At 33.9% G+C, this 27,761-nt stretch overlaps 2 protein-coding genes and 1 long non-coding RNA gene across 6 annotated transcripts; 1 reads left to right on the top strand and 2 right to left on the bottom strand.

Moving 5' to 3' along the window:
• Positions 1 to 945: 945 nt before the first annotated feature.
• Positions 946 to 3,644, top strand: LOC145572675 (uncharacterized). Of its 4 annotated transcripts, none has more exons than XR_014096919.1 (5): positions 946 to 1,148; positions 1,244 to 1,428; positions 1,784 to 2,600; positions 2,886 to 3,135; positions 3,270 to 3,644. It is a non-coding gene; the product is annotated as an uncharacterized LOC145572675 (long non-coding RNA). The 4 variants fall into 4 exon arrangements; XR_014096921.1 differs by having other exon boundaries at positions 946 to 1,428; positions 1,784 to 1,876; positions 2,539 to 2,600; XR_014096920.1 differs by having other exon boundaries at positions 946 to 1,428; positions 2,539 to 2,600.
• An 8,306-nt stretch (positions 3,645 to 11,950) lies between these two features.
• On the bottom strand, positions 11,951 to 17,790 carry LOC145570645 (MACPF domain-containing protein CAD1-like). Its single transcript, XM_081629780.1, has 7 exons — positions 17,021 to 17,790; positions 15,004 to 15,242; positions 14,689 to 14,884; positions 14,510 to 14,587; positions 13,917 to 14,100; positions 13,651 to 13,814; positions 11,951 to 12,793 (listed from the first exon to the last, which is right to left on the bottom strand). The coding sequence occupies exons 1-7, from the start codon at positions 17,276 to 17,278 to the stop codon at positions 12,164 to 12,166; spliced, it is 1,749 nt and encodes a 582-aa protein (XP_081485906.1). The 5' UTR covers positions 17,279 to 17,790; the 3' UTR covers positions 11,951 to 12,163.
• A 2,300-nt stretch (positions 17,791 to 20,090) lies between these two features.
• LOC145570644 (serine/threonine/tyrosine-protein kinase HT1-like) lies at positions 20,091 to 27,441 on the bottom strand. Its single transcript, XM_081629779.1, has 6 exons — positions 26,583 to 27,441; positions 25,384 to 25,516; positions 25,020 to 25,215; positions 24,484 to 24,608; positions 21,638 to 21,796; positions 20,091 to 20,605 (listed from the first exon to the last, which is right to left on the bottom strand). The coding sequence occupies exons 1-6, from the start codon at positions 26,744 to 26,746 to the stop codon at positions 20,300 to 20,302; spliced, it is 1,083 nt and encodes a 360-aa protein (XP_081485905.1). The 5' UTR covers positions 26,747 to 27,441; the 3' UTR covers positions 20,091 to 20,299.
• Between the last annotated feature and the right edge of the window lie 320 nt (positions 27,442 to 27,761).

Genomic DNA, 27,761 nt, shown 5'->3' with positions numbered 1-27,761 from the left:
TATATTTGTTTCATAAAACTTTAGGTAACAATAATCAATTGAACATGGAAATCACAATTATAAAATTCATAAATTGCTACTACATTTTTTTTTTGAGGGAATTGCTACTACGGGCCTGTTCACTTCAGCTTAATTTCAGTTTAGTTCAGCTCCAATCAGTTCAATTCAGCTCTAATCAGTTCAGTTCAATTCAAGTCCTAATTTCCTTCTCTCATAAAATCATTTCAGATCTATTCAGTTCACTTCAGTAAATTTGAACAGACCCTACGTTAAGCAAGCATGTATAATATAAACAATTAACAAAGGGAAATGATTATACCCTTATTATTGCGATTTTATCAACGATTTAAATCGTTTTGTAAATTTGAATCGTAGAATCGTACGATTCTACGATTCAAATCGCGATTTTAATAACATTGGAGATAGAGTGAAAAACGACTGAGAAGAGGAGAGGAAGGGTGGAGCCGCGGAGAAGAGAGAAGAGGAAAGGAGAGGTGAAATATGAGAATTTGGATTTTTTTTCCTTTATATACTTAAGGTTAAATCTATTGGGCTAGGGTATTTTTTTGGGTTTGGGCCTAATTTTGGTTTGGTTCGGTTTTCACTTTCTCAAACCGAAACCGAACCGAAAACTGAAATATTTATTTTTTCAAAACCGAAACCGAACCACTTTAAAAAAAATCAAACCATATTTGTTATTCGGTTTGGTTCAGTTTTAAACCGAGTTTATTTCACCCCTAGGTAAGAGGGTGTAGTGTCATATTATGTTGAATTGGTCATGAAGATAAATAAGTAAAAATGTAGTGTTATATTTGCCATAAAAGGAAACAGGTCAAGTAAAAAGAAACTTCCTAAAAAAGAATACAGGTCAAGTAATAAAGAGAATGAAGGAAGTATTCAAAAAGGAAAAAAAAAAATAGAGGATTAGAGTTAGAGTCGGCGGAGAAAAAGTGCAATAATAAATAGGAATTAGGAAACTACTCGCTCCTCTCGTTTTGTTTTTTTGTTGGTGATGTTTTCTCCCTTAAATCTTCTCACTTTTTGTTCTTCGATTCCATTCTTTCACGTAATTATCAGCTCGATTTCAAGCTCGTAGATTATCAGCGTTATGGCCAACGGTCTCATCTTATTCGCTCCTTACCTCGATCGTAATCTCTTCTTCTACTTTCAATTTGTTTTGGAATTTTAGTGATTAATCTAGGGTTTCTTGTTTATTTATTGAGTCAGTTTATCAAATTTTTAGAATCTTGTAATGGAGAGTTAGCTAGAGATGTGGAGGACCTAAAATCTTTACTGACCCCGACGAGCTATTGCCTAAACATTGTGATAATAATGAGCTAGAGAAGCTGGTTGGATTGTCAAATTTAGTACTTTGAGAAGTACAGTGATGATACATACGAATTCAAAACCCTCTTCTTCATGGCTCAGGTATCTTTTTTAAAATGCTAGCCTCTTTATTGTTCTTTATGATGTTGATTTCTTATCTGTGGGAAGTTATTAGTACTTTGGATATACCATTATGCTAATATAATGGGTCAAATGCTAATTTGCTCCATATTAGGTTTGAAATAGGATCAGGATTTTGAAAATAAGATAAAGATTTTGAATTGCTATGTTCTGTGAATAACATTATATTAATTTATTTGTACCTTGTATATCATTATGCTTTTAATAAGAGTGGTGTTTTCGAATTTGTGTATATTATTGCGCTAATTGTTGCATTTTTCATGAATTACTGTTAATTGCTAATTTTGGTGCTCATAACTTTTTGTGACTTTTCTAGGGTGGACCATAAATGGCATATTGCTCTTAGTGTTTCTACTCTTGTTGCCTTGTTGGGAGAGCAACTTAACCCTCTCTATGCCTCTCTTCTCAGGTTCTATATAACTCTTGAAATATTTTAAAATTTACAATTCATCAAACTCACAATAGGTGATTTAGTCAAAGTTATAGTTTCTTAGCTTAATGATATATAAATATATTAGTGATTTCAATTATGTTAATGATTTTTTTTACGGAAGACATTGACGTCAAATAATTGAGTAAAATGTAGCTGATCATCGGAGGAGGCAGTTAGTTATACTCAATTATTTTTTTGTATTAAAACCCCCTTGAAGGTATATCTCATTCTTTTCTGGCTCAATCTGCTCAAGATTGGTAATAAAAACTATAAAGTATGAGCTTTTCTTTTATCATTTTCTCTACGCTTTTTTTTTCACGTTGTCTGTTTTCATTATAGACTTAAAGAGTGGCAAAAGTTTATTGATTAAATAGTTTAATATGATAATTGATAAGTGGATAATCTTTAGTCAGGTAGACTTCAGGGACACATTGTAGTACATGAAAGATGATGACTCTGCATCTGGGTGCAGGCACCAAGGATTGAAACTGATAGTAAAAGTTCTCTGTAGTTCATTTTAACTTTTAAATGTTATCCTCAATTGCCTTATACTCGGTACTACATATGTGCTTCCATGCATTTGATGTGATCATGTGAAGTTAAGTAAAACTAAGATTATACTCCCTTGCTGCCTTTAGCTGCTGCTGATGCGACACTGGTCAAGCATATTGGTAAAAGCCTTCAGTTCAAATATTTAGAGGTACTCTACTCTTAAAACGTAATCATAATTCTGTTGCTGTTTTTGGGTGGGCAAATCTTGTGACTGAAAGCAGAACTCTAAAAATTCGACGTATAGCTGCTTACCTATTGAATATTGACCCATAACTCTACTTGTGTAATAGGGATGGTCATGGACTCATGTTAGCTTTAGTCATCTAAATTAAAATGCATATTTTTGTGTTTCTTGTTCTGTTTTAGGCGTAAATTTTGCCCCATTATCTCATCTTCTCCTTCAATACTATGTTGCATAATGTGCCTCCTGCAGTACTGCTTCGATTCTTGCGAGAACATCGATCTGAATGGCCTGATAGCGGCATTGTTGCTTATGCAGTAGCTGCTGTCAAAGCTGCTCCTTGTACCATACCAGTTGCTCGTACTGGATGTGTTGGGGGTCAAGTCATTTTTCCTCTTGCACACACAATTGAAAATGAAGAAGCAAGAAAAATCTCTTATAATTTTTCGATGAGCAGGGCCGTAAAACCCTCTTCACTGAGTAGCTTCAAATAATGCAGCAGGTCAGTGTAAGAAATACTTCGTGTAATCTCATTTAAACCCCCTCTCCCCTGTTTCGCTTGATCCTACTTTATGTTAAATTTCAGCTTGATCCTTAAATATGTATTTATCATTTGCTTTCTTGTGCTATTTTCAGGGTTTCATTTGCCTACAAAGAGGTAACTGTATGTCAAGCATGGGAAGACCGATTTCATATGAACGAGCAGTCGCTTGGAAGGTGTTCAATGATGCCGAGGAATGCACAGTGCATGTGCTTTATGTTTATCAACTGGTCTTTTGTATTAAAATCTTGGTCATGTAGTTTCAGGGATAAATCAACAATTTAAAAAAGTTAGAAATTTCCTTCTTTTTAACTTAGGAATGTCTTAGGGAAGCAATGGAGAGGGTTCTATGTCTTTGGGATGGCTGATTTTGAGTTGTGCCCTAAATCATGTAGATCTTTTCTATTTTTGAGATACTTCCACACTTTGACCATCTAATTTATGATAAATCATGTTTATGTTTAATACTACATTTATGATAAATCATGTTTAATTGTGAATTGAATTCAACATTCTTTCCATGTTGCAACTTTGGGTATTATTTGTGAGATATTAAACTCATTCAATACTATGTTTAATACTTCCACACAAGAAAGATATAAAATATTCCAAAGTTGCAAAAAAAAAATTCAGTGCACGACTTGTTCTTTCTTCTCTCTATTCTGGTCTATTCTCTTCGTTTTTCCCCAATATTTGCATACTTTTCCTGTATTTTGACGTATAGTTGCTTACCTAATGGAGGTTACTTTCTTGTCATTTTGAAGGCAAAGATTGAGGATAAAATCCAGAATGCTCATGATGAAGCCATGCTTGGAGTCCCATAATCTGGTCCATCATATGCATTGGAAAATGGAAAAGGGGGAGAGTGAGAATGAGAACGAGAATGGAAATGAAGAGACAACAGATGATGAATTTCATAATCTTAAATTTGTAATAAATTTTGTTTGATTAATTTTTAATTCCGTAAGAAATTTACTTATATATGTTTGATTTAATTCGAGCATTTTTCCCCTTTTTGTTTTTGAATTTTATTTCTACATTTGAGTAATTAATCAAAATTGACCAAATTAATCAGGTTTTTATCAAGATGCACATTTTCTTTCTTTCTTCTTTTTTGGTGTAGAATGGGTCTTTCGTTTTGGTGGTTTTGAGAATGGCAATGGAGTTAAAGTGATTAAAATGTTGAACCATTCATTATGTTGAGGGCGGTATGTGCTTTGCTATTGCTTAGAACTTAATAGTTCGAGTTCTTGAATTAATGTGATCTTATGTTTGTCCGGAACTATTAGTTTAAGTTTTCGAATAAATGTGAGCTTACGCTACTGTCTAGAACTATTAATTTGAGTTTTTGAGTTGATGTGATCTTATACTATGGTGTGGAACTATTAGTTCAGGTTATTGAATTGATTAAGGCAAGCACACCTCATTTGTTGTTTGCTGTCTCTCTCTCTCTTCCTTATGTTTCATATAAAACATAAAACTGAGATTCATACAAATTGAAAAACAAGATCTTTGTATGTAAATTTTATGATCTTCATATATGTAAATTGAAAAAATAATCTAATATTGAGATTTATTCAAAAGTAGTGTATCACATGCATATGTTGCGAATACAAATTAGACTTTTTTTTAAAAAAAAAAAAAAAAAACCTATACAAATTAGACTTAAACTTATCTAACTATAATAATGAAGATATTCAAAATTAAATCAACTTTATTATTATTTTTTTGACAAAACTTTATCATTAATTGCAATAAAGAAATTACGATACCACAACTAGTGAATGTAAAATGGTACAATTGATGGCTTTTATACCTTTGCACAATGGGAGAAATGGGCCTAAAGCCAAATGGGCTTGTCATGTTGATTGGGCTTTGACTTGACTTTAACTTGGCATGGATTGGAGAGTTGAACCTTTGACTTGGGCTTGCAATTGGATCATTTATGGACCGGGCCCAAATAGGCTAAATTGGACCCAAACAATAGTTATTGAAAATTACCGTGCATGGCACGGGAACTAAACTAGTAAATACATAAAGTTGTGATGGGAGATTAACTTGGAACTAGCTAAAATCCCGTGCAATGCACGATTTTTATTAAATTATACTTTTTTTTTTTTGGTGAAAGGGGAAAAAAAAATACTAAATTTAACTTGTATAGTAAAGTATAACATTAACACAAAATTTAACAATTATATACTTTAAAAAATTTTATAGTATCTTAATATACTACTTATTTGTTCATTTTTATAACCAAATTACCTAAGGAAAAATAAATAAGTAAAAAAATATTTTATTTGAGTGTGTATAGAAAAAATACAATTGTGGAAGGTGAATATTATAGGCTATAAATACTTTTCATATAAACGATAGACAACCAAAAAAAAAAAAAAAAAAAAAAGTGGAGGGAAATTAAATTTTATTTGCATATCTTGAATGCTGTGAAGGGTGTTATTTCAATATCAGGTATATAAAGGTTCAATTGCTTATGAAAAAGGTGTATGCCCTGGTGATTTAGTTGCTACCTGTAATGGAATTGCGATACATTCTGCCAAGCAGGTATGATATTTATGAGCCATTGATATATATAGATGTAAAATTACAGTTTTAAATCATGGCAGTCATCTCATTCTCTTTCGAAGTCCTTTTAAAAAGCAACATAATCAACACAAAATTTTCCAATTTTTAGCTTTTTTTACATCTTTGGATCCATTCATATTATTCCCACTTGAGGGCCTTGTTGAAAAATAGTAAAAATATCCTTTGTTTCAACTTTTTAATGCATATCATACATGAGCAAGATCTTTCCAGTTCCATGGGCTGATGTTTCACCAGCTTGAGATAAAGACAAGGATAGGAATTGGATATTTATTTTGTTAGCTGGCAGTCATATTCCACAGTTGAGACTTGCGATCCAGTGTTTGATGTGGTTATTGCTTTGCTGCAGAATAATAGACTTTTAGTTCCCTATATATGTAGTCCCGGTTTTCAAGCAGTTTGATCTCAAATCCTCAATCCTTTTGCTAATAACTTGAAATGATAAGTTCTTGATAGAGCTTATTAATATCAATATATTTTCTTATCTTTTCCGTAAATGGTTAGGTACTTAGTGATCATCAGAGGGATGGGAATGAACACAAACTACGCATAGCAAAGTGATTTTGTCACAAGAAATATTTTTTGCTTCACCCACTTGTTTGCCATGGTTCAGAAGTTTGGATTATAGGAAGTGACTTGTTCATATGAAATTTTACAAATTCTGAAGGACAAATAATATCATTGGGTTTCTGCAGTTTTAAGCTGTGTGCTATCTATAATTAATGTTCTTTATCCTTGGAAGTATTTCCAGCTATTGTTCGACAGATCCTGTATGGTGACTGCTAGTGGTGAATCTAATATGGTTCATGAAAGTTTCAAAGTGAGTATGATTACTCTATTGTTCAGCCTTGCATTTCTGGTCAGCATGTTAGTGATATCTTAAATTTGCATCAGGTTGTTATTCAATCAAATGGTGGTCATATTGGTGAAATTAGCATCGAAGCTGATAATGTAGCTGTTGTTGACAAGAGGTTTTGTGAATGGTAATCTTCCTTAATATAATGGTCATTCTTATTGATTGGACTTGTTTGGTTAGGGATGTGTTTTGTTTTTTTGGTTGTCCTATAACAATTACTGTTTTGCTTTCAGTTGGCCTTGTTCAGGAGCTGAGTGGGCATCCAAAAAAATTGGATCTCAAAGAAATGAACATGGTAATTTTGTCACGGGGGTGGGAGGAAAAAAGGAATATTTTTCGTGAATGGCCATGGTGACTTGAAAGAATTATTAAATATTATTATTGATAATTATTAAATATTATTATTGATAATTATTAATATGATTAATATATATTAATTATTATTAATATTAATAATTATTAAAATATTTTTAATATTAATAATTATTATAATTATTTTTAATATTAATAATTATTATAATTATTCAAAATAATAAATTATTATCATCAATACAATATTAATTATTATTATTGAATATTAATTATTATTGTTGTTATTATTAATTATTATTTGAATATAGAGTAGAGCAGAGCAGATTTGATTTGAACAGAGCAAAGCAAAGCAGAGCAGTTCTAAAGAACGGGGCCTACGAAGATTTCATATCCAATACTTTTTTTTTCAATTTCTACCGATCCAAATTGAATGATATAGGGATCATTAAAATTTCCACGCAAAATCTTGTATAAAATCCCTTTGAAGCACGTTTTGTAGCTTAATGTGACACCTACTAAAAGTCTAAAAGTGAGATGTGTGCAATGCAGAACACTGATATCTATAAACTCTACTTCGTATACCAAAAAGATTGTTTTTTAAGGCTAGGTAAATATAAGGCCCAATAGATAACTATGTCTCATATGTTCAGATGGGCCACGAACTACATAATTATTAAGCAATGCAATCAGTTTCGGGTACCAGTGGGTACCGGGTTCGTAAAATCAAGAACTGGAACCAGTTATAACCGGTTCCTGATTTTTGGACCCGGACCCAAAACTGGTTGCACTAATTCCAGTTCTGGACCCGGTGGGTCCGGAATCAGGTACCCAATATTTTTGCTCACCTCTATTCAGATGTAGCCTCATATTAAGTGCAACCAAACCATATTGGGTAACCATAATGTCATTAATACCCTCATTTTAAACCGTTAAGTATATATGCATATAGCTTAAACATCTCACTGGTTAATCTTTTTTTTTTTTTAAAAAAAAAAAAAAAACATCTCACTGTTTAAAAAACATCTCACTGTTTAAAAAAACATCTCATTGGCTAATCATGTGCGCCAAAGACCATTTTCCTTTGTAATAATTGTATCAAACCATTTGGTTGCAATTAATTATTAGAAACGGAGGAATTTAGGACATAATACCCTTATGAATAGAATAGTAGAATTATAAAAAAGAGAAGTCTCATCTACTTGTATTATAAGGTAAACTTGCAAAATTTTGTTATATAATTTTTTCTTAAATTTGCAAAACATGAGTTTGGTTCATTTTTAAGTAATACTACGTACATGATAAGGATTGACCTATGGTCAAGCTTTCTAATATTTATCTTCTTCATACTGTTATTTTTGTAGATATCTTTTTAAGTAGGTTTAAGTGTATATCTTTTTGCTTATGGTTGTAACCACCTAATCGTAGGTTTTGTAACTCTATAAATAGTTGCCTAATCACTGAGAATCATTGACCTTTTCTCTATCTATTTTTATATGGTAAACAATAAATAAATTTAAAAAGCCTTGTTAGTTGTTACTCTTGTTAGTAATTATGTTCTTAGCTTGTTCTGAATACTGATCAACGTATGATAAACAATAAACTAGCTACGGCACTGTGTTGTTAGCATGTAAAAGAGAGATAGAGTGAAATGCACATTGAAACACACTGAAATACTTTGCACAAGAGAAAAGTCATAATTCGTAATTGACATAAGAGAAATACTTTAAACAACCATTAAAAGAAACTACATTAACCAACTAATAAGTGATAATGATATAAAACAAATTAGGAAAAAAAAAAAAAAGATGATCTTCATCAGTTGAGAGGCTCAACTAATTAATAGGGACCTCATGTATGCTTCAATAAATCCCATTCAATGATTGATCTTCATCATCAACAATCAATTTACTTCGCAATATCCCATCCAAATACTTTGTATGCACGGCATACCTTAAGTGACATGTACGTATCGGAACTGTTACTACATGAGTCCAGTCCAACTCAACACGAGGAGTAGCAACCTGATGTTCAACAGCCCAATCACGAGCCCTGAGTAATGAAGTCCCATCAACTAAGTAATAGTTGCTAATTACTTCTCCAGTTTGCAGGCCGACAATACGCCCATTAATATTCACTAGAGCCGCTCCTGACGAACCGGGCACTAGGTCCAAGTCATGCTCGAAAACCACCATATTCTGATCATAATTGGCCGTAGCATCGCTTAAGTAAGTGTCAATAGTACAGGAAAAAGAGATTTGGCAATTGTGATTTTCTTGCACTCTACTTTCCTTTGCCAAACTAAAGAAATTCGTTGCCTTTTGCTATATATCAAATATATAGCCCTACATCATAATATGGTTCTAGTCTTGCAGCCCTACATCATAATATGACGAAAAAAGATGGTCATCAAAATATTAGGATAATTGAATCTTTTAATATTGTCAACTAAATAAAAAGATTTAAGCAAGAGTTGACAAAAGCCAAACAAAGCCTAGCACCACCTTGCTACTCTTTTGACAGGGACGGATTTAAAGTCATTGAAAAAGTTCGAGGTGTTGTTGAAGAGTTGATTTCTGTTGACCACGAAAATGAGGAAAGGTACATAGTTAATCCCGACTCCAAACTAATAGTCAATAGAAGAATTTCACTTTCTTCCTGTACAAACCGAGTTGTGGCTTCATAGTTCCTACTTTCACCATTTTCAACATAAAAACATACAAGGAATAGATTACATGTTCCTATCTTGAATGTTTCTCAAAATCTGGGCTATTGTCATTACTATTGCTAAGTTATTTCAAAATCTGGGTTAAAAAGACATTCACTGCCTTGCAATGCTGTTTCAATTTTAGATCCACCAGACATGGCAAATTATATTTGAATTAAAAATATTTATATTTAGCGTGATACCATGTAAAATTGGTAAAACTCAGCTCATAGTATTATTAATCTCCAGCATCAATATTTATAATACACACGAAAAGTTCCCAATCCCCATCAAACTTTATCTTACGGTAATTCTAGATTTTAGGAAATCTTAGTAAATCTTCCCAGAATATTTACTGCTTGCTGCTTGCTGCTTGCTGCTTGCTGCTCAAGTGAAGGAGAATTGCGGCTCAACAAAGTGAAGGAAAATTGCTGCTCAAAGGGTAACTAAAGGAGCTTTGAACAAGGGTAAATGAGATGAGTAAAGGTGGGGCTTGGTCTTTGGTCCATGAGCCCACCACAATAAGGGGCCCAAAGAAAGGTAAATATTTTTTAAGGTTTGACCCCAAATTAAAGTTTTTGGGGATTGGTACGAGTATGTAAAGTGGGATTAGTAATTGTATGTGTTTTTTGCTTATTGATTTTGAGGTACGTAATGTACGTTTATAGTGCATGCTTTGTACTATGTAGTTTTCATATTGATGTTAGAGTTTTTAATGAATAATATCTTTTGAATATTTGATACTCCGCAATATCGTATGGCAGCTTGATTTTCTCAATAGTACCCATGATGTTCTTGGTTTTCTCAAGTGTACCATGTAAGATGCAATAAGATGGTGTGGTCCCGCTGCCTTTGTTATTAGGAACAATCTTAACATGTACTACCATTTTGCCATACACCACCCACACCACACATGAGTATGTAGTACCTTATCAATCCCGATCGCCCCGTTTCAGTGTTTCATTTTGAAAAACATTAAATATTGAAAGATGCTTCAATAATAACGAAAATGCCATCATATTAACGAGGGGCGTTAATATGGCATATTAACTGGGGTGCGCTCATTTTAAAATTCATTTTTCTTTGATAAATTATTGTTCAATTTATAAATAAATATCATTAAAGTAACAACCGCTGACATTTGTTTACATGACAACTTTACACGAAAAATTTTCCCGCCTAAATAAAATCTGATTTTTACTTTGAGCACTTATTTAGTATATTAAGTAGGTTTTGATTTTTTGAATTTTTTTGATGCTAAGTCTATAATCACAACCTCTTGATAAGGATTGACTTTAGTATTGTATATATTCTTTCATAATTTCCTCCTAGAATTACTGTAGTTGCCAAAATCATATACTCTTGTAATCACTATGCTGCTCATAATCAATGCAAATTATCATCAATAATAACTTCCCTCAATATATTCTGTCCGATCCATTCTCTATATGCATGGTACTCGTATCATATTCCTTGATCCTAAAGACTCACTCCCTTTCTATTTTCGGTTTTTTCACGACTTCTTCAATGGCACCACAAGTACTTGCTGTGAATGCTACTATCTATAAATAAAATAAAATAAAATAAAATAACTGATTAAGAATTATTTTAAAATCATTTACAAGTAAGTACATTGCAAATAGATGAGTAGAATTTTTGTGAAAACCGTGCGTGCACTAGCCTAACCAAGTTAATAAATAATTGTAACTCTTTATTAATATTTTAAGATGGACTTAAACTATTAAACATTTCAATAAAATTAACCCTATTAACTTTTTCTTAAATGTTGTGTCTATTAACAGGTGTTAATTATTATAGAACAGAAAGAGCATGGTCTATCTTACTTGTCATTTCTAAGATACACCCTCCGCTTTTGCTTCAATTTAAATTTTTGAATAAAAAAATCTAAAGGAAAAATGAAAAAAAAAAAAAAAAAAAAAAAAAAAAAAAAAAAAAAAAAAAACACAGAGGAAATAAGCAAATATATGCCTGTATGAAAGAGTTTTTCGTTCTTACTTAAAAAAAAAAAAAAAAAAAAAAAAAAAAAAAAAAAAAAAAAAAAAAAAAAAAGAGTTTTTCATAGGATTAATTTGTACACCCACATGGCCACATATTAAGCAGTAATCATATATTCATATTTCCGCTTTTGAAGCTCTCTGTTGCTTCTAAATCACAAGATACCTTAGTTGTGCCGGGCTCAACTATAGGGTTCAGCAGCTAGCTGGATACACTGCATTCAGATAGCGAAAGAGAGAAAATGATTCAATGGCCAGGGAACTTGGGAGCTTTTAGGAAATCGTACATCATTTTCAAGGTAACTTATACAAGCAAAATTAGCATTATCTACAAACTTTACAATGGTAGCTGAATAGATAACTAACACCAAAATTGGAAAAAATGCACATTTATCAATCCCCCGATAGCCAGACAACAAATTACACAGCTACTTAAACCAATTCACTTGCATTAAACATCAAACTAGACGCCACAACTGCACAAAAACATGAAACTAAAACTCCTTAATAATTTAACAATGAATACTTCACTCTCAAAACAATCTTCCCTTTCTCAATACCCAGTTTTCCACCCGTTACCGACCAATGACCAGGGAGATCTTCTGGGCCCTTCGTCATTTCTGACATGTCAACGAATTTGACCAACTTGTTGCCGTTGACACTTTCTGATGAGCCTGAACTTGACACACCAGAAGTGCTTTCTGAACCACCCGATTTCTTGGGTTTTACTGCTGGAGAATGATCCCACAACGACCTCCTTATGGTGCATTCTGGAAGCCTAGAGTAAAGGAGTTTCATGTACAAGACATTTCTTGATCCAAAATCCCACACTCCAAGCTGAGCTCCTGTGACAATGTGGACTCCAGAAAGCTCTCCAGCAAAAGTCTCAGGGCTCTCGATGGGAGCAGTACTCACATGAGAAAAGTTCTTCCATTTCACAGGTTCAAACCACCGACTATCTTGTTCCTCAGGTCCACGCCATTTGGGTGCACCAATTGCTACATGAGAGTCCCAATATGGAACCATGATTTTTGGGAGAGATGCCAGGTGCTGAAGATGAATACATAATCGGTTCTGCTTGGCTCCATCTAAAAATAATCTTAGTCCGGTTACAGGTTTACGCCCTACAGAAACCTGCATGTACGAGATACAAAGACATGAGATGCAAACACAAAAACACAACAGAAAGCACTGGATACATTGAGTAGGCCAGTTTAAACTGGACAATTATTTCCAAACAAACTCCTCTTCTCCAAACAATATTAGGGTAGAGAGGAAATGCAACTTTTAGCTGTGATTCTATGAACCAGAGCTAATGATTGGAAAATAACAGAGTAATCATTATTTGTAGGACAATAAGAAACTTCGGGCAAAACTATCTCCTTTCAATGGATAAATAATTCTCAGTTTTCAGGCCCTTAACTCTTCATCTCTCTCTAATTTAGATCTGTGTGACATGTATTCAATCCTCAATGCACAATAATAAGTTTTCAACCCCATAATAAACCCCCTTCACCGCCAATATAATTAACATTGTGGAATCGAAGGCTAACTAACTCATCCAATGAAGTGAGAAATTTTGCCCATGTGTTGAGAGGAGATCAAGACTACTTGCCAAGTAAGAGATGATAAATTTAGTTTTAAAAAGAACTAGAAGGAAAGTGTAGAAGATATCGGCAAAAAGATGAATTACAAAACTATATTAAGATATAACTCCGTGTTATAAAACCGGCTTCTATTGTCTAAGTTAAAAAGATTAGGTCTGGAACATAAAATTTTGATATTATGGACCCATCAAACAGATTACACCAAATTGAACTTGAATAAAATGTCTTCCATGATCCAGGAAAGACTCAATGAAATCATTAGCCACCAGCCAGTTCCAACATTTCCAAGGTTAAGGAAGAAGCAACACAGGCAAATAGTAGTCTTGATATATATCTAGGCAAGCATATAAATATGCAGAAACATGTAAGTGAATGCAAAGTTACCTGCTCTTGGCTAACATAAAGCTTCTGCCCCATTAAACTAAACTGCAAAGATGGACACACAGGTTCCTTTCGTTGATGACCGGGATGTCTATCGTGCATAGGGGCCCATACCCGAGGTATTTGAAACTCCAAGAAATATCTTAACTCCTCAATCGGAGGTTTGTCTGCAAATATAGGTAATTACATGAATAATCTTGTAAACTGAAAATCCTAATTATTATATGTTCATGCTGAAACAGACTTCATCGAATACGGTGACAGCTTACATTCCAGATAGAGATTAATTGCTCGGCTGAGGTGTTCTTTTCTTGCTAAATCTTTAATCAGATCAGTTATCGGGACAAAGGCCATCTCAATGATATCTGGAGAAGAATGCACAGTCATAAGCCATTGTTTGTGACTTTGCTCCAGATCATCACCTCCCCTCCGCCTAAAAATGACAGTGATATCCTGCATGACCAGTTGCACGAAGGAATTAGGATGTAACAAAATAGAGTATAAAAATCATGTCAGCAATCACAAAGACAAAAATAAGAACAAGGGAATTTTCAAATAGTACCCTGTGGAGCGTATTTCCCTACAGTTTCAGAAATACACCAAGTACCTATTAAGTAAATTTTAAGTCCCAAATTAAGGAAATAAAGCTACTCAAAATCACAATTTTTATTTACATTAAAAATTTGGCCCCAAAGTAGCATTATTGTCTCAATTGTGATACTAAATCTCAGCCCTGGTATAAATTCCTATAGAAAATAAAGAAATAATAATAACAAAGGAACGTCATGCTAATTTCCAGAGTAAGCTACATATGTTCCACAAACACATGGATTTCATTATAAGTAAGCATTGAAGTCCTTACTTCTTTTCCATTAAAAGATGGAACATTTGCAGGTTGCGGATATATTCCTTGGCTGTTGAACAAGCTTGAATCTCCAACCTGTAACAACAATCGGAAGAAATCAAGCATGAGAACTGAGTCAAAATATGAAAGCTCACACTAATGGAGACAACCAATAGAAGAAACATTCTGAGACTAGCCTTATCCTTTACTCTAATTGGACCTGAACTTGTACGAGGGTCGGTTTGCATAAACCTCTGGTTTCCAATCTCTTGAACATAGTTCTTCATTTCCATGGCAGATAAAGGTGATGATTTATGCTGTTTAACATATATTACGTCTTTACCACCGATGGTAATGGATGTAATAACATGTGTCCCAAAGTTTTCAATAAAACTGGTGGAATTAAAAATAAAATAAAGTTATTATAAGCAATAAGTGGCATCACAAATATAAAGTAATACAACCCAGTCATTTGCTTAAAAACACCACAGGAGTTCAGTGAACACTCATACCTAGCTAATGAAGGCGGATCCCATGAAGTAGGGATAGCCCTGATGACATTCTCCTGTAGAACCCATGAAGACTTAGCAAGCTGAAATTTGGCAAGTGGGATGACAAACCCTTCCACTGATAAGGATTTAGTGGATGTTGCATCAATGTGCTTCGAACCAGTAAAATTAAATGCAGAATTGAAACTTCCAAGAGGAATGTCAGCCATTAGCTCAGCTTTTTTATTAAAGTGCTTCACCATCTGATGCAATAGCCATGAGAGATGAATTAGAATGACAAAACAAGTACATTGAGATAACATGCGCAAGCTGACAGGGGTGAAAAGGGGAACTCTCTGCAGAGCCAAACAGGGGAAACTTCTAAATGTAAACCTTTTTTTTTTCTTAAGAAATTCCCTACAGTTATAGGTATCTAGTAACAAAACTACCACTCCCAATACAATAGATTCCAAGAATCAAGGCTTCCAAGTAGAAAGTAGACAAGTCACAAACAAAGATGATAAAGGTTTCATATAATCCTATACTATGTATTTTGATGTGACCCTAGTATGGTCCAGATAACCAAAGCTACAATCAGATCAGCTACAGGTAGCAATGCAATCTTTCATGATCATTATCTAATGCCTTTAACTTAACAGTCAACCCAACACGACAATTTTTCAAACATTTAACTGATTCTGAGTCAAGTCATCCTTTTCTTGACACCCTTGTAGACCAACATTACACCCCTTACTAAAAGTTTGGTCAACTTTAATCTTGTCATCAAGCATTCATAATATTGCTGGACAATTCACATTTAAATTCAGTAAGTTTCATATGCATGGAACTCCAAAGCCAGTGAATGTAACTTGATGGCATTTAGCAGAACTTTCCATGGTTGAGCAATCATTTCCCGTGTATTTGCAACAAACTACCACTTCTCATACTACAAAGAATTGCATAAGAATCAATTTTCTCTTAGATACATAAATATCATCCCTCACAAGCGTTACCTAGGTGTAAAGACACCCTCCAGCTTCCACTTCCCATTCCGATTCTTACCCCTTCCTTGCAAATTGAGATGTCCTTCAGCTTCCTTAAATAGCCAAAGAGGAACAGTGAATCTCCTGAATGTTACTGATCAAGCACTGCAAGGAGCCTTATAGTAAGCAGGAGATGCAAGATGAACTTTTCCTAGATAAAGATCCACTTTACCAGTATCCCACTCTTCAGCATCTGAATAGAAGAAGTTTTCCAGTCTCTCAAATTTCAGCCTTTGTTGATTGAAGTTCTAATGTCCAAAACTTCTTACAGGACTAACCATGAGTAGCAGAAACTCTACATTCAACATGATGCAGAATGAATTACCATCCCACTTCAAGCAAATGCACCGTCTTATAAGCTCAATTTATACTTCCATATACAGCGAACAACTGAGCTTGCGAGTAGCCTAACTCAATCATCCAACCCTTAGCTCAGGATTGAAAGCACAAATAACAAATAATCCAACGACAATAGATGTTCATTGAACTAGAAAACGCAAATCGGAGACTGGATAGGATCCAACCTCTCAAGCCATACATAGGAATCATTATAATAAACTTTCTAAACCAAAACAGCAATAGCCTTTGTTGTTCAATGACAATGGCACAAAATTATAGGTAAAACGTGAAATCCACATAAATGCTCTCTAATTAATGTTACAGTTAAAATACAAATTGATAAATAAACCATAAAAAAGATGCAGTTTAACACACCTAAAATACAACAATCATCACCAGAACAATAAAATTTGTAAAATTTCAGATAATAAGAAAAATAAAACCAATTTAGATGATCAACACTAATTATTTGCATTAACAACCAAATCCCACAAACCACAACAAGAAAAACACACACACACAGAGTGGATGTCAGCTCGCTTAGTTGGTAAAGACTTGCCCAAGACCTAGGATCAAATCCCTATATATAAGAATAACAAAAAGAAACAAACATCTAAAATCGACTCCAATTGAAGAGTAGAGATATTATAGAGCATTACCTCATCATAAGAGCAAACACTAAAACTCTCCCGACCTTCGTGGAAGTGTTCAGTTTTGATAGACCTAGGAACATTAGGGATAATCATATGATTAGACAACCTTAAATCCCAAGTGGTTTCTTCATCAATTTGGAGAATCCTAGACCCAGCAGTTCCTTTGCAATACAACAACCTCGTATCAAAGTTCAAATCAAAACCTCTTCCTAAAGCTTCAATTGCATTAATAGCTGTATGCAAAGCTGCTTCATTTCCATCCATTTAAGCTTAAACCCAAAACCCCAAAAAAATTAAAATTTAAAAAATTAAGATGAAATCTGTCAAATTTAAAGGAAACCCAGAAAAATTAATGGGTCATATTGAATACCCAAAACCCTAATTAATTAGGGATTTTTGAAGAAACCCAGAAATTGGTAAGAAAATAAAAGGGAAATTAGGTCCCAATCTCAAAACTTCAATTGGGTATTTGGTGCAGAAATTTCCTACGAAATTCATGACCAAATTCAAAGTAACCCAGTTTCAATTTCCAAGTAAAGAAGCTTTATAGTTGACCCTCTACAAAATTAAAAAAAGACATTTTTCAAAAATGATACGGAGGAATTTCGATGAAAACTTGCTCAAAACCTGTTTCTCACTAATCTAGATCTTGAATCCCAATTCATTTGAAGCAAGTTTCTTTCTTTTTGTTTTGGTTTGTTTGTTTGATAGTTTTCTCTCTCTAAAATCTGGAAGAAGCTGTGCTGTGAAGTGTTTCTCTCTCCACGATTGTTGTTAAAGTTGTCCAAATTAAACATTGACTTGTCTAGTCCACTAAACTACCACTACTACGATTGACTGACTGACTCACAGACTCGGTATTACTGTTACATTACTAACTTGTCCTAAACTCCTAACAGTCCTAAGATATCACTCGCTATGTGCTATGTCGCTTTTGTCATATTGTGTCATGTCGTGTTACGTTTGTATTTGATGTCGTATAAGTTTTTACCAACTTGTTCTAAAATAAGGTAAATGTCTTGTTTTATGTGTTTAACAATGTTAATTTCGAGCACAACGATGTCAATTTAGATACGCAAAATGAGATATTTATGTTAATTTTTGTCAATTTTAAACTCAATTTGTAAGATTAAAGACTAAAATGGCTCATAATATCTAAAAGGAGCAATTTTCGCAACAAAAAGAATAGCAACACACATATATGTACATTTTTTGGCACGTAAAACAAAACAGGTATGTGTTTTTTTTTTCAATATCGAGCTCAATTTGGCTCCTTAGGATGAGTTTATTGCAAGTCTTGGAAGGAGTCTTGAGCCGGATTCTTGCAATAATGTATACAAAGACTACATGTAGTCTTGAGATGAGTTTTGAAATCCAAAGCTCATCTTAAGACTCTACAAGAGGACAGAATCTTTTTTTTCCCAGTAGTGAGTTGCCAACTCACCCTCTTAAAAAAAATTATTAAAAAAATAAATATATATGTAAATGAATGTTAATAATATTAATAGGATAAGCAAATCTAAAGTGAGTCATGGAATAATGTGTGAAATTGGAGGAAGTTTTGTATGAATCTGAATAATAAAAAATTTATTAAAAGTTAGTGGAAATCTGATGTGGCTGAGTCTAGAGTATAAGTCTCAGTGTTGGGATAAACTTAACCTTATGAGCCAAAATGACCCCCTAAAACCTTAAAGGAATATCTTTCGACACGCAATTCGAGAAAAAATATTAATGGGCGATCGCTAACGAAACCCTAACAGAAACCGTAATATGGTAGCAAAATCCATATTTTTGTGTGTTTTGGTGGTTGTAAAATAAAATAAAATTTTACCTAGGTAGCAAAAAAAATGAAAGTGGTGCTTTTTAACAATAACAAAAGTCAAATATCTTCATAATATTTGTCTATTTTCGACCATTTCTTATTAATTTCTTTATAATTTTGTTATGCATTTTGGTAAATTTGCATTATTGTTTGAGTGTAGCAAGTGCCTCGAGATTTGTCCAAGTTTAGTTTTTTGAGTTTAGTAATTCTAATGTAGACTTACATGAAATCCAAAAGGAGATTTATAATTCTATTACAATGGGATAAATTTTGACAATATTTTTTTCATAAATATAAGAATTTTTTTTTTTTTTTTGAAAGAATAAATATAAGAAATTAATAAAACGACAATTGTAACTTTGCTAAGAAAGTTTTGAGTAATTTCAATGACATAAGAATATTACTCCATAAGTTGATTCTTCAACCCCCTATATGCAAATAAATAAACACCTCATATTCCCTTCGTTTTCAAATAAATGAAACGTTTTTCTTATGCACGCATGTCAATGTAATACTTTAAATGATAATATCTTTAATTATCAATAGGTAAAAGTATAACAATTGAATATTAATAAATTATTCATAAGAACGACTCCAACAAGTACCCACAAGACAATTTATTTTTTTGTATAAATCACAAACATTAGTCAAAGTAAATTAAAAAAATAGTAAAAAAAATCAAAACGTTTCATTTATTTAAACACGGAGAGAGTAATTACCAAGACGATGAATCCATGACTACCATAACTTTTATTGTGGTTTGTACTCGTGTTGGAGGGCATAAGGGTATAATTTCAGCAGATTACCATCAGGTGGAAGTGATGGGGAAACTCCCGACAATGAGCTACGTGAGAGTCTCGAACCTCACACAGTCACACCTGGGATTCAGAGGCTTCGTGAAGTTTATAATCGAACTGATAACATAACACAACGAACCAAGTAAAGGCAGTGTCCTTGCTGCAGCATTGCAACATGGTGACTGAATTAGAGGAAAGATTCAAAACCTTCCATGTGACATACTTCGTATTAGGCTTACAGATTGTAATCTAGTTAATCCACAACGACCACAAGGAATGATCATAGAGACCATACAAACATGTTTTACGAAATACACCAAAACTGAAACAAGCCACATCGAAGGATATATACATGTATAAATCATCTCATTACGGCACTACTCCACATCCATCACTCTAAATGAGTCCTGCCGAGCAACAAATTGATCAAGCCATATATATTTTCTTTACAATGAAGTGAACGTTGGTGTAATATTGACAACTTGTGTATTTCCTTTATTTCTGAACAAGAACATGTTCCCTCACTAACATGCTATCTCTTTCAATAATCATCCTGAGCTAATCATCAAGTTCTCCAACTAATCAAAAGATATTACACAAAAAAGAGGAAGAGAAGAAAATAACCGTCTATTGAATGTTTCAACACAAAATTTTACCCAATTTTCTTCATTGCAAGTTCCTTGTCCTCTTTGTAGCAGCAAAAAGTTGGCGAATGAAAGAGAATTTCCCCCTAGCACGTGCTGAGAACTCGGTAATGGCACCATTACTTGTTGAAGCAGCCTGATTGGCCTCTGATTCTGGCAAGCACGGCTGTGGAGGAGGTGCTGGTGGTTGGAGTGTAAAGAGATATTGATTTAACATGCGGATAATCTGACTGAAGCTAGGCCGTAAGTTAGGGTCTTCGACCCAACATGATTGTATGATGAATGCAAGTTCTGGGGCTATATCATCTGGAATTTTTGGTCTCTCTTGCTGCATTGAAAATAAGACGAGAAAATTACTCAGAAACTTTCACATTAAAAGACATATATCATAGTTATATGGAATTATACGAATACTGCTATAGGCTAGGGCATTTAGCTTTTAACAAAGGACAATCCGAACTTTGTATAAAGCCCCCCTTCAAAACTGGATTATTAACATACTCCCTTGAACTCTCAATAATCTTCCTGCGTTTTTGCTCGTCTCAATAAACGTTGTATCTCCAACATATCAAGCCATCAACCTTCCTCTCACAACTCCCAACATTTACTCATACTACATTCCCTCGTACTACTTTTTCTCTACACTTTCAAAATTTTAGGAGTTTATTTCACCATTTTTTTTCTTAATTATCATTCAATAACAATACATTCTTTTTATGATCATACAAAATCTTGTAAGAAAACGATATAGAAATTCTGAGTTAATGAAGAGAGATGCATACTTCAGCAACCTCCAAGTAGAATCAACCCTATGTAAAGTACATACACAATAACAACCACCTAGTATGGATCCATGTTCTGGGAAGGTCAAGAGAGGTCCAAATTGATTGTAGCCTTTCTAACCCTTATCCAGATAAAAGTAACATAACAGTAATCTAGAATAAACATAATAGTTGAAGACATTGCTCTATATTGAAACAGTCGCAAACTAAAAGTAAACTAATGCTAAAAAAACACAAAGGTTCGCTAATACTAATACTAAAAGGGTGTCCCAGTTCTAAGTTAGCATCCTACTTTCGGCAAGATTTTTCAAAAGTCAGAACCCACGCCTACCCAGTCACTTCAAACTCTTCACTTTTCTTCCTATTTTATCTTTGTGGCTTTGAGCCCTCAAGCAAAGTTGACTTACAATAGGGAGGGAGAGAATAGTTAGGAAACAGGTTTAAATAACGGGACTACAAGAAGCAAATAAAAGAAAGCATCCATGAAAACATAAGATGCAAAGAATTAAAAAGAAGAATCATTATATGCTGTGCACAATGACACCTAGCAGCAGCAGAAAGATTTTAACTCTACACACCTTAAATGCTGCAGCATATGCAGCTTGTAAATTGGACATTCCTTCAAAAGGCATGCGATTAGTCAACAACTCCCACAGGACAATTCCAAAACTGTACACATCTACCCTGTTGTTGTAATGCTTCTTTTCTCCTTGGCGTAAAGTGACTGTGCTGTACAACTGCAAGAACAAACCAGTATGCATATATAAGGTTATCATAGACTACAGAAGGAACATCAGACAATGTTCTGGCCTGATTTAAAGCCTATAGTATCTTCAACAACTTTATAAACCTTTGTCTGTTCCAGGAATATGGAAATTACATTTCTTTATTTCTTTTGAATATACCCTAAGGACTAAAAGACTGGGGCGTTAAATTTAGACAAGTTCAAAGGAAAAATTAGCTTTGATAAGGGCTAAGCTAAAAAGTAACAACTAAGAAAGTTAGGATAAGCTCAAACTTCAAATTAGGAAAAATAAGCTCAGATAAGGGATAGAAAGTTCATATAAGGGTTCTCATGTAAAAAGAAGGAAATTTAAACCAGGAAATACATCCACAACAATCCAAATTCTCTAAATGTAAAAGGCAACTACTTCGTGGATCTATATGAATTATAAAAATATCATGGTGCATATGATTTACCAAAAGGATAAAAGAAATCATGGGATCAACATAATCTAGCAAATTACATACTAGTCTACAGGACAGTATATTACAGAGCATTAGACACAACTAAATAACTAATAAACATTAAATCCTACATTATGCCAGAAGCCAGAACATGGCATCCTTCGGTTGTTAAATTGAGTGGATGGGCATAGAAGAAGAGAAAGCACCTAAGGGAGGACACAGTAGTCTCTTGGTCAATCAACTGATTTAAACAGCCTATACAACAATGAAAATCCTTGCTCTGGACTATCATGGTTCCACTCTATAACTAATTAAGAACTAAAGTACTAAAAGAACATAATCTAGCTAGAATCTCTTAAATGACTATTCTGTTGACTCTAATTAAATAGCTTAAACCAAAGTGATATGTCAGCAAGACATGCCTATAAAACTGAGGATCATCTTATATTGCAATATAAACTATACAATTAGAGGAACACATGGCAATTGTTTAGGGGGATTCAAGAAAGGGAAAGGCAACCAACTACCATGATTCCCTTATCGTTCATTAGGCTAATTTAATCATTCGCTTTACCCCTTCCATTCCCCCACTTTCTTCTACCATGATTCCCACACCCCCAAGCAATCATCCTAACTCTTCTACACCCAACCAACTTAACTACCACTATGACCACCCCAATACACCGTAACACCACCATCTAATGCCGGAATTGTTAACCTCTACCAGAACCACCCCAACCACCACCGAAAAAGTGACCAAAAACAAAACCAACATAACCCCTGGTGTCGCCGCACCCTTCAAAAACACTCATCCACTTGTATAAAAAAAATAATAATCAATCAATCAAAGCCTTAATCCCATAAGAGGGGTCGGCTACATGAACCAAACTTGATTATTCAGTGTAAAAAAAAAAAACCTTCAAAAACACCCACCACCACTAATCCACCACCCCACCACCTACAAAACCACCACCCACCACTGAAAAGAGTGAAAACCAACCCCACCCACCGAATACATATCCAACTCACACGAAACCACACTTCCACCACCATCCAACCTTCCCACTTTCACCAAACCACTTCAATAAAACCCGTAACCACACCAGAAAAGCCCAAATACAATAAAAACAACTCTAAACATTTAAAAGCACACCACTTGCTCTAAAATCAACCCTGAACATCAAGAAATTCCATCAAAAATAATACTTCCTTTGTTTCCTAAATATTGCAACATGGGGAAGGGGCACATATTATAAGAAGAGGAGAGAGATAGAGAGGAATAAAGATAAGGTACCATTTGATGAGGATAGAGAAAGAGAAAACATATGCAAATAAGGAAATGTTGCAATATATGTGAAATTTCCTAAAATGGTAATTGTTGCAATATGTGTGGAGGAAGTAGATCTAAAAGAAAGAGGAGAGAGAGAAAGTGGGTGCGACGTATATAGGGAGAGGGGTGGTGGCAGCGGTCCAGTAGTTGTGGAAGGAGGGCGCCGGTGTTGGAAGCATAGAGCCGATAGAGGAATGGCACTAGTAGACTAGTGGTGGTGGAGAATAAAGGTAGCGGCGGTCGTAGATGGAAGGATAGATATACATGGTTTCCCTTTACTATTTTTTTTTCTTTTTAATAAAAGACAAAAAAGAAAACCTAGGAGAATTAAAGGAGTTGTTTTCCTTTCTCCTTTCCTTTACCCCTTTACAAACCAAACACCATATGCCTAGACATGTTGTAGCCCTCTTCCTATTATAATTTGCATAGAGTTCAAGGTGCAAAAATACGGCCGCATTGTTTCAGTACAGCCATATTGTAAAGGATTTTCAATTGATCAATCCAAAATCATACGGTTCAATATAAGGTGCATCAAAAACACGCGATCTCATCATAATCAAATGATTCAACATATCAAACATTACATCCTGTGTTTCACTCAAAAATTACTTGCTATTTTTAGATAGAGCGAAAGTTTCCTCACGTCTCCCCAATAAAGGCTTTATGCCTCTAATAGTCTAACAACACTAATAAATTACAATTATTGTAAGATTCTAAAAAGACTTTGTAATCAAATTCATATTGCGACAACCGCGTCATGATCTGCAATCAATGCATCAACTCTAGTCCCGCCACGCAAGGCCGTTCTAGGGATCATGACCAGAACCGTATTTTCGAACCATATTTGAGATCATCCAACAAAAATCAATTTACCGCTCAAAAAAATAAATAAAAACTAAAACCTACCTCAGGAGCCATCCAGCGATACGTCCCAGTTTCTGCAGTCATCATCTCGGTCAGAGTTTCTTCTCTCGCAAGGCCAAAATCTGCTAGCTTCACAGACTTGTGATTGGCAGTAAGCAGCAAATTATCTGCAAACAGCATAACAATAGACAATCGATAGAGTCTCCACAATGAACAAAAAGTTGTCACAATTAATGACATAAGTAAGCAAACAAATCAAGAAAAGGAGTTATTTGCATTACAACCTGAAAGGCTGAAATGATTAAATATACGTAGTTTATACTTCAGAAACACACTCGGCAACAGAAAATGAGAGCAAAAGCAACAAAACTTCATCATACAGTTGTAAATCAAGTAGAATAAAGTGAGAAATAAAATTAAAAAATCTAGTTTTAATGCTTTAATCTCATTACATCCCAAGTCTACCAAACAAGGTTATATGGACAAAAAAAAATACATATGGTAGTTGATATTTAGTTCACTTCCTAATATATCAGTATGTAAAATAGTCTACAAACAAAGGATAGTCCTGGCAATACCAGGCTTTAAATCTCTGTGTATGATTCCATTAGCATGCAGACAGTCCATTGCACGAGAAATGTCAAGTGCATAACTCAACACCACATCTAGCTCTAGCTGATTTGGACGAAGACTGTTCAAGTACTTCCGCAATGATAGGCCTGGTAACAATTCTGTAACTATAACCATCAATGGGTCTTTGCAAGCTCCGATAAACTGCAGTGAAAAATAATGGGTAAATATATGACATGCTTGAAGTAGATTTCCAACCACAAAAATACAGCAAAATACAAGCTTCTCTGCTGCAACAGATAGAAGGAATGGGGAGGTTTGAAAAAGAAAAAGGGACACAAACAATTCACCAATCAAATATTAAAGACCTGCCTTGACGAGGTTCTCATGCTTAACTCTAGACATCATGTTAACCTCCCGTATAAAGCGGCTTTCAAGCAAAGCCCTCTCATCAGTAGTACTCCCACGGTTAAGAACTTTAATAGCCACAATTCTGTCACCATATCTGCATTAAGGCAAAGGAAGTATTAATTACTACACCAATAAGGCAATAACTCATAGTACATACCAAAGCAATGCCCACACGGTGCTACACAAAGGCCCTCAACAATAAGAGTCACATAGCACAATCTTATAAAGCACCACACCAAAAATTTATCAACAAGACATCATTTATCAAGTCAAATGAAGGACTTAAAGAATGAAATTCAGTGTATCATAATGTTTTTAGCTTCATAAGCATCATTAACTAAGTGCACTATGAAAAATTGAAAATCATAGGAATAACTCGGTGCATTATACTTCGCAATATTTGTAGCTTCCTACCCTCCTTTCTTACACAAAACAAAAATGCTCACACTTTACAACTATGCTATACTTTCATATCCTCATCGAAAATACCAATTGTAATAGGGGCAAGACAGCATACATCCGGAACTAATCTCAGGCCAGCTTTACTATTATACTTCGTATGAAGTTTATAGAGCTCATCTTATCTCTCCCCACCCATCCCCTTCATTCTAAAACAGAAAAATGGTTACACTTTACAACTATACTATTCTTTCATACTCCAATCTAAAATACTAACAGACAACAGTAACCGGGGTAAGACGGCATACATCTGGACCTCATCGGACCTAATCTCGAGCCTGTTGGAGGCACTAATACCGGGTTGCTGCAGCGATTGATGTTATTGTTACAGTCTAATTAGCATGATGACAGCATACAAATCTATTCTGAACTTAAGCCCCCTATAAATTTTTAAACTGTTTTATTGGCCAAAGTAAAACTAAAACAGTTAAAAGAAAAAAAAAACAAAAAAAAACAAAAAAAAAAAAACAAAATTCAGCAAACATTTACAGACATCAGCAATTACTTAGCCAAGTAATCAATTAATAATACAACAAACATCATGAATTCAAAATTACCATAGACTTAAACATAAACACTCTAAATTAAGCAACTTTAAAACACTATTAACAATATGATCACAAAAAAGGGAATAATTAACAGCACAAAATCATGAAAATAACAATTTCACTTTTTCTTTCTTTTGGTTAAATTAATCTGACCTGCCTTCATAAACCTTGCCATGAGCTCCTTCCCCAACTTTGGACCCAATAAACAACAACCTCGGGTCAACCAGAAGACTCTCATCAAGTGACCCGGTGATCGACCCGTTTCTAGAATTCGGGTTGTTTGACCCACAATCATTCTCTTCTCTTCCAATACTCATACTCTTCAATTAATTTTCTCAAATAATCCCTGAATGCCTCATTTCAAAAAAAAATTAAAAAAAAAAAAATCCCCAGAAAAACCCAAAAAAAATCAAACTAATTTTTAAAAAATAAGCCTTTTAATGTTGCATCAAAAGAAGAATCCGGGGTTTATCAACCCCATAAAAACCCAAATTTTCTCTCTCTCCTGAATAGTCAAATGTTGAATTTTTTTGGAAATTACCAAAATAACAAACAAATAAACAACCCCCTTATACTATTATACTATTCTTTTTCTTGAAATTTCTTGATTGAACTTGAAGTTTCTTAGTACCCGAAAATGGAAGCAAAATTGTGGGGAGGAAAAAGGGTAGCAAAAAGAACAGAGAAACTTACACTTGAAGCTACAAAAAAAAGATTAAAAATAAAAAGAGATGTTGAAATTTTAGTGGGATTATTGTAGAAAAAATTCTAAAAGCAAAGTTTGAATCTTTTATAAGTAAATAAAAAAATAAATCTTTTTTGAGCTAATTTTGAGCTGAATGAAGATTAAATGAACCCTTATTCTAAATTTTTGTGGGGTAATTGATTTGCAGAGTATTTTTACTTTCTCTCTCTAAGCACTAATTTTCTCTCTCTAAAAGTGAAAATGGAAGTTCCGGTGAAGATATTCGCAGGAATTTGTTCCGGTCAGTATTGTGTTATTTTTTTAATTTAATAATTTTTTATTTTGTTATTCGAAAAAAGTGAGAGGTAAAAATTAGATTTGATTTTTTTAAATAAAATGGAGAGAGAAAAAAAGGAGATATGAAAATACATGTGTCGAATAAGACGTGCACACGTGGAGAGCATATGAAGTGATTCATGTTTTTTTTTAATAAAGAAAAATCTTGATGTTCTTAGTTTAGTATTGGGAGCTCAATCACTCTCCAAATAATTTTGCTTGGCTTCGCTTGGGTTGCCCTTTGCTTGGAATTTGGAATTTAGGCCACCAACACAATGAATGGGTTAAGGCATAATTGGCTTATGCCGACT

The sequence above is a fragment of the Chenopodium album genome, chromosome 12 (assembly GCF_948465745.1).
Source record: "Chenopodium album chromosome 12, dcCheAlbu1.1, whole genome shotgun sequence".
Lineage (NCBI taxonomy): Eukaryota > Viridiplantae > Streptophyta > Magnoliopsida > Caryophyllales > Amaranthaceae > Chenopodium > Chenopodium album.
This window is presented reverse-complemented; position numbering and strand designations above follow the sequence as displayed.